At 42.4% G+C, this 17,144-nt stretch overlaps 2 protein-coding genes across 2 annotated transcripts; one reads left to right on the top strand and one right to left on the bottom strand.

Moving 5' to 3' along the window:
• Positions 1–203: 203 nt before the first annotated feature.
• Positions 204–12,207, top strand: LOC131878132 (tripartite motif-containing protein 2-like). The gene is made up of 13 exons (XM_059224031.1): positions 204–355; positions 4,145–4,423; positions 4,706–4,822; positions 4,896–5,217; positions 6,422–6,579; positions 6,651–6,837; positions 6,917–7,114; positions 7,806–7,960; positions 9,049–9,264; positions 9,802–10,042; positions 10,119–10,417; positions 11,651–11,955; positions 12,024–12,207. Exons 1-13 carry the CDS (start codon positions 320–322, stop codon positions 12,034–12,036), a joined length of 2,526 nt encoding a protein of 841 aa, XP_059080014.1. The 5' UTR covers positions 204–319; the 3' UTR covers positions 12,037–12,207.
• On the bottom strand, positions 12,144–15,072 carry LOC131878468 (uncharacterized). Its single transcript, XM_059224449.1, has 4 exons — positions 14,479–15,072; positions 13,972–14,274; positions 13,607–13,909; positions 12,144–12,522 (listed from the first exon to the last, which is right to left on the bottom strand). The coding sequence occupies exons 1-4, from the start codon at positions 14,672–14,674 to the stop codon at positions 12,245–12,247; spliced, it is 1,080 nt and encodes a 359-aa protein (XP_059080432.1). The 5' UTR covers positions 14,675–15,072; the 3' UTR covers positions 12,144–12,244.
• Between the last annotated feature and the right edge of the window lie 2,072 nt (positions 15,073–17,144).

The raw sequence follows: 17,144 nt of genomic DNA on the forward strand, positions 1-17,144 counted from the left end.
GTGCGGGAGTGGGTACGTGCGTATGTTTCTATAGTGTGTGAGTGCCTCGTTGGTGGCTACACACGAGGACGAGAGGAGACCTTCTCTCTTTCCCTTGGTCGAAGCATCTTCTCCTTCGACTTCTCTGGATGGAGGATGGTTGTCGGTGGGTAGGTTGGTGAGTTGGTGAGTTGGTTGGTTGGTTGTGTTCCTGGCAGTCTTTGCGCCATGCAATGACCATCAGTTCCAATCTGTGTCCTAACAGAGCCAGACGTGAAGGTGTTTTAGAGCATTCGGAGAATGAGCCATAACTCAGCGGTGTAATTGCGGTGATTTCATCATGCTTTTGGCACTCTATCTACAAACCCAACATCAAGTGAGTGCGGCAAATTTGGAACTCTATGATGTTTGAAAAAAAGAGGGGCCTTTTTCCTTGAACTTGATCCCACTCTCAACGGGAACCTGAATACAAATGTCAGTTTGTATGTTGAAAGTCAGCCAAAATACAAGACTAATAGATCATCCCACTCTGACACGAAACAAGACGAGAAAGGGGGGGGTATGAATTGAGCTGAAGTTTTTTTTTGGCAATTCGATATTTGGGAGAACTGGATCCCGTTCCTTTTTTTGGTTCTCCTGAGCCCTTTCCCACTTGCTTCTACGGGTCTTAGAACCTCATCCATAAAGTTATGTCAAGTCCAATCTGTTCATGGTAGATTGACTGGAAGCAACGAACCATCTAAATGAAGGCCTTGGGATCAATCTTAGACTGCCGATTGTCTTGTTCCATCGCTCAGAGGAGGACACCAAAGTCTGTTCAGGCAGGGTGGGAATGATGGAAACTCCCATTAAGGCTGCTCATAGCCAGATATCTCACATTGAGCACAGCCTACTCACTTCTGGAAAAGTTGTAGACTTAGCATGGGACTGGAAACTCTAAGCCAGGCAAAAATGCTCAATCAGCACTCATTCGGGCGGCTAGTTTCCGGTAATTTTGGAACCACTCGGTGCTTTATCATTGTTGTCCAGCTTGCACAACATCAAATGTAAAAGTGGACATCGTGGTTGTTCTCTAATCAAGGACTTTACTGACTAAGTATGGTTTAGGCTTTGCTTTAAGATAAGTAGTGAAAATTGGAATCCACTTTGAGCTTGAGATGCATTCTTACCGAGTTCGGGCAAAGCTTTGGGCCTGTTCCTCTATCTACTTTTGTAATGCACTTGGTGTGTAATCCAATCCGTTTGTAGGAAAAAGAAAGCAACGTTGACGTTGCGGAGGTTTGTGTTCTTGCGCAGAAAAAGTAAAAGCTAACACGTCAAACGAAGGGATTGATTTCTGAATTCAAATGCAAGGAACGCCAGTAAGAATAACCAACATTTAAATAATGTTCAACCATTAGATCGCGAGGGTTCAAACGAAGCCGTGAGCTGTAATGGTGGAACTTAACAAAATCTGTAAATAGACAGTGTTCCTTCATACTCTCACTCTTTAGGATCCTAATATCAGACAAAAATAACTATTAGTCACAACTGATCTTTAGATTTAGCATCACTGTCATGCATGACTAAGGGTCGGAAAAATGCGGTTTTATGTTAAAATAAGTTTTAAGTTATTTGGCCACTTTGTAGAAAGAAATTAATAACATTCCAAACGATAGTTTTACACATTGTTTTTCATTACAAAAACTGACAGATGATAATTTGAAACATGCCTCGTTTTTAAAATTTTTCGATTTCTGGCAAGTTGCTTTATTTTGATCATCTCCTCCTAAGAATACATATTCTAGTTGGTATTGACAAGCAAACAAAAGCTGTACTTCAGTGTTTCCTATGAGATATGCCTTAAATTGTCTGAACACAAGTGTCTTAGACTCCCACACATTGATATCAATTGGTATTGATCATACAAACTGCTCACATAATTAGTCCTAGACTATGATTTCAGGATGCTTCTACCTTGACAGTTGCAAGTATGAGTCTACTTTGAATTTCATTTTTTGCCCATCCAAAGGCAAGACGTTTTTTTCTACCCAAAGAGGATGAAAATCGAGAAAAACAAAAATCAAGCCGTTTTTGCCACGAAAAAGCACCAAAGTACTCGAATAATCAAAAATAATGCAACTATTTCATAACTAACCTTTTTGTTTTCGGAACTTATTTTGGCTGATTTTCATAACCTAAAAGCAAACTTTGTTGCTGAAATCATGAACTAATTTTCCGAACCTGAGTTATGACAGTTGTTCATTCATTCTTTGCAATACCGAATGAAAAAAATACAACTTTTTAAATCAAACTGCGTTGCAATTCAAAGAGAACATACCTATCAACATGGTCCAGGATATTCCAACTCATTCCGGGTGTCCTCGGTAGAATGGAAAAAAAAATATTTCATTTTTCTTTGCAAACGATCGCTTCAAAATGATGTTCCAAGCCGCTTAAATGCAGATGGTTGTTAGCAATGCTAGTTGATGTTCCAATTCGTCAGGAACAAAATAAGAATCTCCTAACCCGCCTCCCCTTCGATTCCAAGGCTCTGGCGAAAATGCACCATAATCCAATAAAAAAGAATGAAAACAGATCCAATAAGTTTTTATGACCTCAAGCCCCCTTAAATGAAAACCAGTTTGGAGGATTAGCTCTATTTCCTCAGGGAACGAGACACTAGAGATGATTCGGCCCTGGGGTTCCATCGGCGCTTTTTGCTTCACGCTCTCATTACCTTCCTTTTGTGTTGGATTCAAGTTCCGTGTTAATCGTTGATCCAGTCGTTTCGGATGTGATGTGGGTCATTTTTTTCAAGCGTAGAACTTTTGCCGAACTACTCATTGGACACTGAGTATCTGTGCCAAAGTCTCTTTCCACGAGACTCATTGTCGTCCATTTGTTGCCGTCAAAAAATACCCTTTTTTGAGGCCTTAAAGTTGCTCTGGCCTGGTCTGGGAGGGCTCTAGGATCTGAGAGGGATCTTCCTGTTCTGCTTGGCCTTCTCGGTTCCACATCTATCCCACCTCATCTAAGTGACATCCTCGTTCTGGACGGAAAACTCTACTCATGGGTGCTGAAATCGGGAGAATTTGTCCTCGCCTTCATTCATTGTGTTCCTCTTGTATTGAAAAAAAATACCCGTTCAACTTTTAAAATAACCCATGGTGGTGGTTGGTTTGTGAATTTCCGGTCTTGGGTCCGAAGTGCTAAAGCATTCCATTCTCACAACTGAGTTCCATCTTGAAGTACCTTGAAGCCCAAGGGTGGTGGAACAACTCTCCTCTGAACCCAAGGCAAATAAATCACCTAAGGCCCAAAGAAAAAAAAGTTGCAATTCGTTTTTCGTCCCAGAAAATGCCTCCTCGGTCTTCAGATTGGCTAGGAGTTCGTTCCATTTTTTTCAAGGAGGGACGGGGGGAGTCCAGGCTGACCTTAGAAAAAAAGGCCGTCTCACGAAGAAGATTTTTCGTTCCTCACTTCGCAGTTAAAGGCCAGCAAATCCCCCACTCTTCTACTTTATATCAAGAGGCCGCAGAATCAAAGTTGGTAGTTTGCTCCCCCCGCCAAGGTTAGAGTTTTTGAAGGCCAAGAAGTCTGGACGACAGGAAAATAAACAGAGTGCCAGAGGCCAATTGGAGGGCCAACTTTACTCTCCTCGAGGAAATGTAACCTCTTCAGATGCTTATCGATACTCAAGATTGTGAGGTTAGTAGATGGAATTAAGAAAACCGCCTGCAGCTGTTATGTTTTGCAAGAGAGCGTCGATGAAAGGAACAAAAGACTTGTTAAAACTACTGAATCTTGAAGGAGCTTTGATTGTGAATGGCCAGCCTCCCTCCCTTATTCATATCCTTAAATAACAAGTTAATCCCCTGGTACGACCCATTGATAATCCCTGTGATAAGTATTCCATCATCTGAACGTTTCCCTTCTGCTTACTCGCAATCACTTATGCCGACTAAAACATGTTTTAAGTCTCTTAAGTAGTCATAAGCGTTTATTTATATTCGGCTTTACAATGGCAAGTCCAAAACGCGATTCAGGGATGATTCAAGGGCCATTCATTCCTCTCTCGCTTTGGCCCAGTCTTCGCTATGAAAGTGGCCAGCAACAACTTTCCCTACTACAGTGATCAGAGAGTGAGGAGATTAAGGAGAGCTGTTGTTATTTTCTTTCAAAGGCCTATCCTCGTCTATTGTCTCCGGGATCTGGGACGATTTCCTCTCGCTATGGTCCATGGGGTCAGGCACCGACGTCGAGCAACCAACGCAACGATTTGTTGGCGGCCTCGAATTCAGCCAATTCGGGCGGCTTACCCGGGAGCATGGCCAGTACTCCGGAAGATGAAGATTCAGGCACAGGAAGCACGACCCACAGTCAAGAATCCAATGTTATCAAGCATATCGACCGGAACATTCTCTCGTGCTTAATTTGTCAACAACGATTCCGAGAGCCCAAAGTAAGTACATAAGCCAACCAAGAACACACATGCACACACGTGCTACAAGCCTCGTGTTTGAGCCAGGGCCTTTACTCATGCCGTCTCAGATACTACTATGTATTCATTCACACAATGCACGACAGCCTGTCATGTATAATGTGATGGATGTGTGTGGGGTTCCATTCAAAATGTTCGGGATGAGGAAAGATCTTGTGCTTTGTCTTGTCTTTTTTGTTGTACAGTACGAACACTAAGCTTCTGTACGTAGTGGTATGTGAACCTTCTCTTGTTCCATGCCAGGTTTTGCCTTGTCTGCACACCTTTTGTCTTGGGTGCTTGTTCGTTTATTTGCCACCAGAGAGCCTTTCCATAACGTGTCCGCTGTGTGGACATCAGTCCATTCTACCTCAACAAGGGGTAAGTACACATGGATATGATTAGCCAAAACGTGACACCCAATAATGAATGAACTCCAATCCGATTACCATAGGTCAAAGCCCTTCAGGACAACTATTTCATATCCCACTTAATCGACGTCCTGATTCAAGACGGTCCTTCAAACGAGAACCCATCCAAGCAGACGCCGAGTCTGACGGAAGATCCCGACTGTAACACCATCTCCTCCTCATACGACTTGGAATATTCCGAGTCAGTCGACCTCGAGAGCCTCTCAAGTCACCACAAAGGCGAGTCGAAATTGAACTCCGTGGATTACGAGGCTTGTGGCCATCAACATCAGGTTACCGACAACTCGAGCGAGGCAACTTATTCTACGCCGGGTGCCAGGACCCTGTTGTGTTCCAACCACTCAGGTAAGGAGAAGCATTCGAGGTTGCAACCTCAACCAACTGGATTAGAGGTTATCAGGTAGATTAGTTGTTCGTAAAAAAGTGGGTGGAGAGGGGAAAGTTGCCCCGAGGAAGCTTTTGTGTTCAATTCAGATACGAGTCGCCCCACGCTTGAGGCGTAATTGTCAGTGCATCATTCAGTGTCGTAGAGAACAATGTGTCAATCTGAAGCTGGGAGAGAATGCCTCGAGCACCCTACTTTGTCAACTTCGACCGAGAGGTCTGATGGGATGGAGCCAACAAAGTCGAGAGGAGGATTGTCGTGTTTGTTGAGGCCCCGCATATTCATGCCACTGACTTTGGGAGCCGGAGAAGCGGAAAGTTTTGAGCTCACATTCCAACTTGTTTGGCCCGTTCATATCAAGTAAATGAGGTGGCATTAATGTCCTCTTCTGCCAACAACGGGGATCATTAGATCTGACTCGGTCGGTTGTTGGATTGTCCAAGGAACTTCAACTTTATCTGGATTTTCTTGCTTTTTAAAAAAAACCTGCATTTGTACGGCATCGTCTTCTAAACTAAAGGTTCGTCACAGAGAGGGATTGCTTCCGAATTTAGGAGGAAAGGTGTTTTTATCACTTTACTGTTGGTCCTTGCTTGTATCAAGGACACTACAAAATGAGGGAGAGAAAGAGAGCGAGACACGAGGTATTTTTGGAAGTGCCGCATAATATCTGAAGTGGGGGTCCTCGAAGCAGAAGATTGGTTTCCATCTCGAATTCCGGTAGTACCTGGGAACTGCATCCCATCATAATATCATATTTATCATCTCTGACAAGGTTCCAATAAGCTTCTTCAAAGTGCCTTCACTAGACGCATTTCTAAGGAGAATGTAAGCGCCATTAGAGTGTGATACAAAAGTAGGCCTCGAAAAATGAAGGGTGAACGCCGGGAAACACGAATGTACATACGTACGTGTAAGTAATCGAAAAGAAGAGAAATGAGTCCATGCACACATGCACATACACATCCACAGACAACCGAAACAAGTTGAGGCTTGAGTGCACATATTTCCCAAAGGAATGACCGTCAGGAAAGAGGCTTTCCGAAGTCTCTCTCAAGGTCGAAATCGGCGGTGCGAACCTTTGCCTCCAGTTCTTACCCTCCGAAACGTTATATTGACGGACGGCACTTTGATTCGCTGATACAGATCCAATCATTGTTTTAGGTTCTCTCTTGGGGGTCTATTGTTACTCTTGCGAGACCGCTATTTGCACTCTGTGTGCGAGCATCGAGCACAGAGGCCATTGGACCGTGGCCATGGCTGAGGCCATTGAAGATGAGAAAGAAACGCTGAGGAAGCTCATTGACGATGCCTATGTACAGGTACAATCATTGGCAGTTAACATCGGCAATGAACCCACGTGTGGAGTTTCATATATCGATTTTTTTTTCAGGTGCCTTTGCTCAAGTCTGCTCTGGCAAATATCGAGACCTTGTCGTCAAACTTGAAGGAGGAACGAGTGACTACATCTCAAGAAGTTGCCAAGGCCTTTGACCAATTGGTGGCTTTGGTGGAAAGTCGACGAGAGGTCATTCTCAGGGACTTGGCCATGAAGGAAAAGTCCAAGCAAGAAACTCTGGGTAAAGAAAGAAAGTTTCCAAACTTTTTCCGTATGTCACTCAAAGTAAATCAACAATTAAATGACATTGCCCATTCCAGATCGCCAGAAGGATGAAATCGAGACCTCCTTGGCGGATTTGTACACAAGTTGTGAGTTTGTCGAGAAAGCACTTACCCATGGATCGGAGACGGAAATCTTGCTGGTCAAGAAACAAGTCGGAGATCGCTTGGTTGAGTACAGCCAGATGCAAGTGGTCCAGGAACCTGCAGAAAATAGATACTTGGTGTTCCAACCGGGTATGTTTATGTGTTTATGGCACATTGAAACGGGCTAGATCGAAATCCCATTATTTGTGGCAGATTGCGGAATCTGCGTGCTGGAAATCCTTGCACAACCTTAGATGGCGTGACAAGCGAATCATCTGAGAGCTCGTGATAAACGTGTTTCTCCCTTCATTCGATTTTTGTGTCCAATTTTGCGGACTTTTGAGTCTCCTGGCTGAGAGGGTACATTTGGGGAGGTGTCACGGAAGTGGAATTAGGCCATTTGTTAAGCTTATCTTCTCCCCCCCAAGAATCCTTAGCTCAGTCCAATCCGAAGTGTGGATTCGGGGCCCATTATAGGGGTCCACATGATCCATCTTTATGAGAAAAGAAGCTTGCATTAACACGGATTCTAAAAATGTGATATCCAAACCCATTCCTCCCTTAATATGTTCATCAAAATCTTCTCTTTTCAAACTCGAATTTCCCCGTTCTTGAGGCCTCTCGTCTTTTCTAGACGGTCAAGTTCATGTTTCATTTACATACTCGATCAGCCAAGACCAATTTCAAGCAGCCTTCTCCAACAGATCATCTGAACCGAGGGGAAAGCCAGCCCTTCTCATTTGACCCTCACTTCAAGTGTTAAAGCCCCCGATTTTGCTGCTAAACTCTTACCATGTTCCACTCTGTTCCCACTTACCGAGTTCCCACTTGTCTCTTGCAGGATTGGTTGACACTTTTGAATCTCAAATGAACCAGTGGAGCCAAGTTTTGACCTCAAGTGCCATTCACTACCGCACCGGCGTGGTTGGAGAAGGCTGCAAACTGGCCCAAGTGGACCGAACCACCACCATTACCCTCACGACCAGAGACTGGCAGGTACGGATGGAATAAGGATCGAGTTTAGGGACAAATCTTAGGTCAGATGTGGATAAAAACTCCGGAACAAGGTCATTAGTTGAGGCCCCGACGAGCGAAGTTTTGTGCACTCAAGCCCGTCTCAAACTCTAGTCTCTGCGAAGGTCGTCCCACTCACTCACCACTTGTCCTATTGGAAGGATGAAAGCCATTTCTCCCACATGATGCCAGCTTTACTTAATATTTTTTAGTCTCCCGGTCATGGGCACTTGACAGGCCTTGGCACAAAAAACTTCTTTCGGCTCCTTTATTTTGCTGTCCCCGTTGGAAAGTTAACAATCAGCTGATGTGTGTTTTCCGAGTTTATACAACGGGTTCACAACTTGCGCTTGATTTGAAATGCATCGCTGATAAAGGGAGCCATGTGATGCCCATTTCAATGTCGGGTCTAGAGAACCTAGTAATAACCATGGTAACCTTGAAAGGGGATTCAAATAGGATGTGAAATGATCACTTCCTTTGGCCCATTCTAATACGGGACTCAATTTCCTTCTATATTGGAAAGCAATAACCAGATCTCACAGACTTGTACCTTAAGCCTTTTCTACCCACAAAGTTCGGCCAATCATTTTTTTCTTCTCACTTTCCTCTACTTTTTCCAAGGCTCCTAGTTCACATGAAATCCGAGTAGCAGTTCTAGAGAGACCACAGATAACAGCTCAGTGTGCCAACTTAGGTCCAAGGGACCAATGAAACGGCACCTGCACTTAAAACTGAAATTTGATCCTATTTCCAAGCCACTTTTGTTTCTCAAAAATGATGTGAATACTTACCTGGGATCCCAAGTCAAGCTATTGGTTCCCACAAAATACTGCTGACAAAGTGGAGTATCCAAGGATGCGGACCTCGTTCCTCCCACTTCATTTCTAAGCCCGCTTGAGTAACAAAATGCAGTGCTCATTAGGAACTTGGTGAAACGATGCAGCTTGCATGAAGTTCCTCGGATGAAGAAATGGCTCTAATGGCCGTTTCTTTCAATACCCGAGATTGGAGGATGTTTCTGCAGTCTCCATCCCTTACCAAAGTCTTCTTTTAATCTTCCTTTCCAGGGCAATGTGGTTCCAGGGCCTGAAGTTGAACAATTCTTCTGCGAGATCGTCCCAATCTCCATCAACAACCCCACAAATCGACCCATTCAACTGACCACGGAAATCACTGACATGGGAGATGGAACCTACGAGCTGGCCTATTCAGTGCCCGTAGAGGGACGTTTTGAACTGTCGGTCAAGATGTTCGACCAGCATGTCAATAAAAGCCCATTCCAGGTAACAAATCACCTAGAGACGATCACTGTTCTTGTTTACAAATGTGTATCCACTCTAAGCATCCTCCTATCTATAAATAGTGGAAAACACTTGAATCCTCCATCTAACTACGTGCAGTATAACGAAAGTTGTTCCCGTTGATTGAGTTACTTATTGAGTTGAGGGGAGGAGTAGTAGGAAAAGTTTGTGGTCTCGGCTGTTCCACTGCAGATAATGGCCATTTTTCGTCCTGCCTCAAGGCCATTTTCTGATTCTTTTTACTTGTAAAAAAGGACTCGATTGTAAAATCCTAGAGAAGATCCGAATCATGTTTAAGGAAAAGTGTCTAGATTGATTTTTTTCATACAAGGACCTTGAGACATGGGTCCCATTGACCACAACGTGGATTCATACATTGCGGTTACAGTCATGGTCCAGGTCTCATTAGAACGGATGCATTTAACCATGGAGCGAGTATGTAGACTTACTGTCCGTGGCTATTCTCTCTATGATACATGATAGACTGCAAGGGAATCGAGATTACGGTTCCAATTCCAGATTTCGGCTGTGATTCCCCCGCCTGAAGAGATGTGTTCCATACACCTTCGAAAGTATCCCGCTCCCAAAAAGCAGAGAAGCAAAAGTCATTATCAGCGACCGTCTTCGGCTCGGTCCATAAACGATAGCCAGTGTTCCAGAAACAATCCCATCGAGGACGACCTCATTCTCAAGATCGGTGGCCGAGGGCGGGGCCGAGGCGAGTTCACCAACCCACAAGGCGTGGCTGTGTCCACTAATGGTATGTGAGGCTCTTGGTAGTCAGTTTTGCTCGAGGAAAAAAAAATTGGGACATTAACCAGTGTGATTTGTTTCAGGGCGGATTTTGGTGGCCGATTCGAATAACCAGTGCATACAATGTTTCGGACCTCAAGGCGAGGTCCGGCTTAAATTCGGGATTCGAGGCCGAACCCCGGGTCAATTACAGCGTCCCACCGGGATCTGTTGCTTGCCCAACGGGAATTATGCCATCGCAGATTACGACAACAAATGGGTCTCTGTTTTTGACCAAACGGGCAAATTCATTAACAAAATAGGCACAGGGAAACTTTTAGGTAAACATTCTACAACTCAACCATGTTTTTTGTCCGAATTAGTTGCATTACTTTGGTTCCTTTCATGACATTGACCCTTAGTTGATTTACAATGCAAATTGCAATAACAACGGATTTTGGATGCAATTTTAGAGGTACTGTAGCGGTTAGAAATGCTGTGAATAACCAAACCAAAAAGATAGATCAATTGATTTTTTCAACTACATTTGAAGGTCTATTACGATTAAAAAGATCTAGGGGAAATGGCTCCACATCTCCCAAAACCTCTGTCTCTCTAGATTGGCCAAGCCCAGTGATCGAATGGCTTTGAGACTACTGACTCCTTACTACATTCAAAATGGGTTTTCTCTTTTGGCAGTGTTGCCAAGGCTGAGATTCAATCTGCATAGGAATGACACTTGGCTTGGCTTGCATCCGCCTGGCTCGCTGGCGATGTGTTACTTAGTGGGACAATATTGGCACGTTCGAGCTCAATCTGACATTGATGTCGTCTTATTTATATGCAGAGCAGATCCCGTTTAAACTCGAAATGGCCCACCCTGAAAGCACAATCGTTCAGAGGTCCTTGGGCTGGACCCATTCAAGTCAATCCCAGTTTTTTTTTAACGGAGTAAGATAAATACACGCAATGCACAACGTTAAGGCGAACGTTTCTCATTTCTACTTGAATCCAAGTTCCAAGCCAGGATTGAGTGGAATGTTGATGCATTTCCATCAACGCTGAAAATGCCAGTAATAATAGTGATAAGAGGCTGTTTAAAGGTCGGTTGAGCCGAGGCTCCAAGGAGGTTAAGGGTGGGGGGGGAGGGAGAAAAGATCCGTTATTAATCAAATTAAGTGAGACCAGCTCTCTCAATGCTCTCCTTGATGGTGAGGTATTATCTAAGGGATTGGGATCGAGGAACCACCAATCTTTTCTTCGTATGCTCTTATCTTGGCAATGATTTCATTTGGCTCGCCTCCAAGATGTCCATCCACATAATTTCCTCGCTCGTTTCATTTTTGAAGCAGATTTTACATTGCAATGTAATTATTGTTAAATCTAGACTTTAGGCATTTCAACAAGGCCAATCGTTTGTGAGTACTTCTATAAATACTTCTAATACGAACGACAATTACAAGCATGTTTTTTTTTCTAATTTGCCTGGCGCTTTCATCTTTTTTCTGAAATTGCGATTTTTCATTAAAACAAATGTCAAAGTCTCAACTCTGGGATAAAATTTGATTGAACAGACCAAAAACGATAATATTCTTCAACCTATGTTTAGAAAAACTAAGGAGCAAGCCAGTAACAGCGCCGACTTCTCTATGTTCCACAGGTATTTGATTCAGAAGGTGAATTCATGTTCTGCTTTGGTTCCAACGGAGAAGGAAACGGTCAATTCAACGCTCCCACCGGTGTAGCTACAGACAAGCAAGATAACATCCTGGTGGCGGATTGGGGAAACTCCCGAATCCAAGTCTTTGATTCCCAAGGCTCTTTTTTGGCCTTTGTCAATACCCTGGCATGTCCCTTGTACGGCCCTCAAGGTGTGGCGGTCACCCCTGATGGGAACATTGTGGTGGCCGATAGTGGGAACCATTGCTTTAAGTTGTATCGGTTAGTAACTAATGGAATTGATGCCTCTTGGATCCCCTTGCCTGATATTGAACCCTTTTCCTTTGCAGATATCTCCAATAGTTTTTGGAATGCATACGATATGGTTATGCAGCAGATATTTGAATATGATCTCATCGGTGCCAAAGTTTCTTCTACTCAAACTTCCATAACAATCCGTGTAATTTGGTAGTTCTCGGTTCTAAATTTATTCTTTTGATCATAAGGACACAATACAGAAAATGCCTTAATTTAGTTAAATTTCGCACAGTTCTTTTTCGACTGGCCTCATTTAGTCATGCAAACAGGGTCGAATGGGAATCCTGGAAGTCTGGAGACGTTCACCAATGCAATCGCCTCGCCATTGTTGTCCTGAATAGATCTCTGAATGAAGTAGAGACGACGGATTGGGACAATTTTGAGGATATTGTCCCAATGGGGGCAGTTGATTAAGTTGTTCCGGGGTCAAATAAGTATCTTGGTAGCCGTTCACATACAAATCAGTGGTCAGTAGCAAAAGAATGTGATGGGCCAAGATTTGGGGACCCACCCAATATCCGTCCAAGTAGCCTGAAATCATGTAAATACGTTGTCAGGTAATACACCACTAATTTGTCCCGATGAACTTCTGTATCTGTCTTGCACTGGATGATTCCCTTGGGGGTAATAAGAACTTTGCAATGTGAAATGTAATACAATTAGCAATGGTATGTTATAAACAGACATATGTGTCAAATAGTTTTCGGATTGACTCAAATACAAAGATTTTTAATGGAATTTAGCATTTACGGTATAATAATACTCAACGTTGAAATGTAAATGAACACAACATAGACAGCAAAAAAAACCAGCACATTTAAGTTTGGAAGGGTTGGTAGTACACGATATTTAGATTGCCTTGTATTTTATCCATCAAAATTTTCATTGGAAAATATTGAAAATGCTGTTTTCAATTGTAATTGAACAATTACGCACTGGGAAAGTTGTGTACCGACCTGGGAAAATACAAGTAAACAAAGAAAGTAAGAAAATACATGACACAATTGGCCATTTAAAAAATGTTTTATATTCTCTTCACTTGTTGATAGTTCTTTACAATTTAATCAAGAACCTTAAAATCCAATAGAGAAATGAAAATATCGCTGTATCAATATTGTTGTATAACTATATGTTTGAATAAGCCGCTTGAATTGCAAACATTTGAAATTCTTTTGGCTATATGAGATTCTGGTCAATTTTTCGGCTTTGGTTTTCGTATTTTTAGCTCCTTTTACTAATATTTCAAACGACCAAAAAATATCTTTTTATTTTTTAATTCTTGCCGCCATCAACACAAAGAACATCTCTGCTTTAATAAATTAATATTGTGTATCCCTTTCGGGTTTACAGCTAAAGCTAAAACGTACTTTCATACGTTAAAGATGTACAATTGAAAAAGATGGTGGAGCCTGATTTACAAACATAAAAGATAAAATGGTTTGAGCGATTTCAGTTCATATCTTCTCAGTAAAACACAATCAACTGCAGAAGTCCAATTTTTTCAGCCAAAATTCAAGCAGGGAAAGCGAGAAATTGCTCAATTGTCAGCACGTTTAGCAAGATCATCCTAGGGAAGTACCGTACGTAACATTAACAGTTCGGTTCTAGGTCCTACCTTGATCGACCACTTTGGCGTATCCATTACCAAATTGGCTTTCACAAGCGGCTCCACTGGCAATCCCTGAGTGTTCCTGCCCAGTAGAAGTGGAGGAGAAGCAATCCTCGTAGGTGTTGAAGTGCATGAAGATGTTTACATCGCAACCGTAATTACGATTGACATAGATATCGCCACCAATGCTTTGGCGCTCTTGTTGCGAGTTCTCCGGATAATTCAAGAAATAATCAGATCGATTCCAAGCACCTCTCCAGGTCAACAGGAAATTGTCGTTTTTCACACTCCAATCCTGGTCCACTCGATCTAAAAAGGAACTCATATTCCAACTGGTTATTTTTTCGGACCAAATGACGGAGCCACCTTACTCAGGTATTGATTGGCAACGAGGGTGAGCTCGTTGAGATAATCGATTTGGGCAGTGTACAGATCTCGGATGGGTCCTGGTGAGTTGGGATTCCACCGTGTATCACAACGGACATGACTGTCTTGGAAGTCATATCCAAAGTAATAGCATAAATCTACGGTCACCAAGTGCTCGTCGGAACTTTTGAGAATCGGATCCTTTGTCTGGCCAGATGATGGGGAGGACTTGGTCCCTCCAGCAACATTGCTCAAGGGCTGACCACCGGATTTTTGAAGATCGGGGATCAATATCGGGGCTACACCTTCTGTTGGGAGACATGAACAATATCCATTTAAAAAATGAATAATTATGGTCTTTTGGCATGGAATTAGCAACTGTCAAGTTGCCAAAAATATCCTAATTTAGTGAAATTACAACATTGTTGAAACTATATAAGGTCGTGGTATGGAAACTTCAAAACTCGCTCAATGGCCCAATATCAGGAGGCACGATCTCCAAAATAACTCACGCAACAAGTTTGATATCTGGCTAAAGTTGACAAGATATGGGTTGACTTGTGGAGTGGTTGGAGCTTTTTCGGTTTTGTACGTCTTGGCCCCCGTTGGAATATTCCGATGACCCAGAGGTGCCACCGAGATCTCCCCCAATTGAGCTTGAGCGGAGATCACCCAAAGCGAGAAGAAGACATTCACACGATGCCACATGTTGCTTGGGGATGCAGTTCAAGACTGAAATTAGACTTTTGGCTGTAGGCATACTTTAGGATCATATAAATGATCGAGCTCGCCTTCGGGTCGGGCCACAGGTCGGAGAACTAGCGAGCACTGTATAATTCATGGGGAAAGGTAGATGAAGGAGAGTTCTCCCTGGCTTGTTCATCGGTGTTCCTGCTCATAGAAGAGCACGGGATCGTCCGCGTTTTTTCCGACGCCAACCACAGGTTCAAAACTCATGTGGTGGGCCAAGAGATTCGGTAAAACAGAGGGTGAATGATCTTGAAACTAGTTTTCTTCATTTTCTCTTCATCTCTCGGTCTATTCTGGTCGATACGGATTGGGATGAAAAAGCGTTCTTGGTTTAGCCGCTTTATTTTGGTTTACGTAATAGGCGAGGGGGGGAACTGTTTGCGGTATTGTGGCCCTGTATGCGCAGGAGCTATACCAACAAATAGAAATTGTCTATACACGTATGCTATAAATGCTGGAAAATTTCGGCATGGAAAATATTTATTTACATCTTTTCGTATCTGGAAAAAGCATTTGTGGCTGAAAGTTTACTCGCCGAAAAAATATCTTTCAGTGTTAGATAATGTACTAAAATGGTGGGATGTGCTTAGAGACTTCATTTCTAGTTTATTTGTAAAAGACGTGTTGGTCGATTAAACAATCGCAAGAAATCAATCACTACAAAAGTTTTCTACATTTATGTTGAGCTGCCTTTTCGTGCTCTAAAAATTAACATGTACGTATGTTTGTCACGAAAAAGCTAAAAGTAAGGAAATTAGTATGCACTGATCGACCCTCGTAACTTCTGGTCGTTTCTCATTAACGGGAAGATTTGACAATTACCTGAATCTTCCAAGGAACCATGATAGTGATGGAAACAATTGACTTTTGCCATGGTAACAGGTCAAACATTTTGATGGTCGTATTTGAAACCAAATGCAAAGGGTGCTCATACAATGCATATTTTTGCATCAAGACTTTTAACTTTTATGGTACTCTTTGTAGATTGGAAGCAAGGTTGTTCTATTATTTAATAAGATTAATGGACTACANATGCATATTTTTGCATCAAGACTTTTAACTTTTATGGTACTCTTTGTAGATTGGAAGCAAGGTTGTTCTATTATTTAATAAGATTAATGGACTACAATTACAAAAAATAAGTGATTCGATATTCAACAATTCCATGCCAAAGAATGGAGTACCATTAATCGTAACAATGGCTTATTGACATGGCTCGAAAAGACAAGTATTTCAAGCTCATGGACTCATTATGGTGATAAGATAATTTCATTTGTCTAACAAATGTTGAAAAAAACTCTAAAATGATTGGAGAAAATGCAACCTATTTTTTTGTCCTTTGCAAAAAGTGATTTGACAAAAGGCAAAAACAAAACATCTTTTTGTCGTAACCACGTACTTCTAGAGATATGGACTGTAAACGGAAGCAAAAATTTCTTATCTCCTTAACTGTTCACTTTATTTCAAATAAGCACTTGACGCAATCACAAGATCTGGTTGAATAAATGAACTTGGCTAAGTTTGAGCCCAAATCTATCCTTAGGGAACTCAGGAGATATGTTCAAAGTTTTGCAGTAAATAGAACATCAAATTCAAATTTTCGCCCTGCTCTGGGTCGGCTACAGAAGCTTTTGACAAAATAACTTTGAAACGAACCCCTTTACAAGTGAAGGATACAAAAATGGCCTGGTTGTAATTGAAGATATTTACATTCTGTATTATATTACTTTACTTCGAAAAGTGGCTCAGAGTGGCTATGACTAAGAGCAGGCCGATTTGCCGGCAAGCTCGTTCGCAGTCCATATTTCTAGAAGTCCGTGTCGTAACCTAGTCCACGGATTTCTAGAGATATGGACTGCTATCCGAAGCCAAAATTTCGTATCTCCTAAACCATTCATCTTATTCCAAATAAGGACTTAATTCGACCACAAGATCTAGTTTAAAAGATGAACTTGGCCAAATTTGAGCCCAAACCTATGCTTAGGGAACTCAAGAGACATGGGCAAAGAAAGCTTTGTAGTAAACAACACACAAAACTCCAATTTCCGGCCTGCTCTTGGTCAGCTACATAAGCTTTTGACAACATAACTTTGAAGCGATCCAACTTACAAGTAAATGATACTTTAATTCGAAACGTGGCTCAGAGTGGCTATGACCAAGAGCAGGCCGGTTTGGCGGGAAGTTCGTTTGCAGTTAATATTTTTAAAAGTCCCTGCCTAGTCGCAGCATCAGATTCATGATAAACGCAAATATCATGGAAATGTGGAAAGTTGTGATGTAGCATACTCAACCAGAGGTTCAGAAGTGGTTAGTTGTCAGGCACTCTTTTTGCTTCAGTATTCGACAACCTATGAGGAGATTGCCCCGAAGCTTGAAATTGCTTTCGCCGGAAAGAAAACGATGAAGGGTCACTTGGGTGGTGGAAAAA

The sequence above is a fragment of the Tigriopus californicus genome, chromosome 3 (genome assembly GCF_007210705.1).
Source record: "Tigriopus californicus strain San Diego chromosome 3, Tcal_SD_v2.1, whole genome shotgun sequence".
In the NCBI taxonomy this organism is placed as follows: Eukaryota; Metazoa; Arthropoda; class Copepoda; order Harpacticoida; family Harpacticidae; genus Tigriopus; species Tigriopus californicus.

What these genes read in the sequence shown, in the direction of transcription:
- LOC131878468 (XM_059224449.1), bottom strand. Translation starts at nt 14,674, where the DNA reads ATGTGGCATCGTGTGAATGTCTTCTTCTCGCTTTGGGTGATCTCCGCT. An exon ending in CCAGATATCAAACTTGTTGC is followed by an intron (nt 14,275 to 14,478) that starts GTGAGTTATTTT and finishes GTCTCCCAACAG; the next exon opens with AAGGTGTAGCCCCGATATTG. An exon ending in CGCCAAAGTGGTCGATCAAG is followed by an intron (nt 12,523 to 13,606) that starts GTAGGACCTAGA and finishes ACATGATTTCAG; the next exon opens with GCTACTTGGACGGATATTGG.
- LOC131878132 (XM_059224031.1), top strand. Translation starts at nt 320, where the DNA reads ATGCTTTTGGCACTCTATCTACAAACCCAACATCAA. An exon ending in ATCTACAAACCCAACATCAA is followed by an intron (nt 356 to 4,144) that starts GTGAGTGCGGCA and finishes TTTCTTTCAAAG; the next exon opens with GCCTATCCTCGTCTATTGTC. An exon ending in TCAATAAAAGCCCATTCCAG is followed by an intron (nt 9,265 to 9,801) that starts GTAACAAATCAC and finishes TTCCAATTCCAG; the next exon opens with ATTTCGGCTGTGATTCCCCC.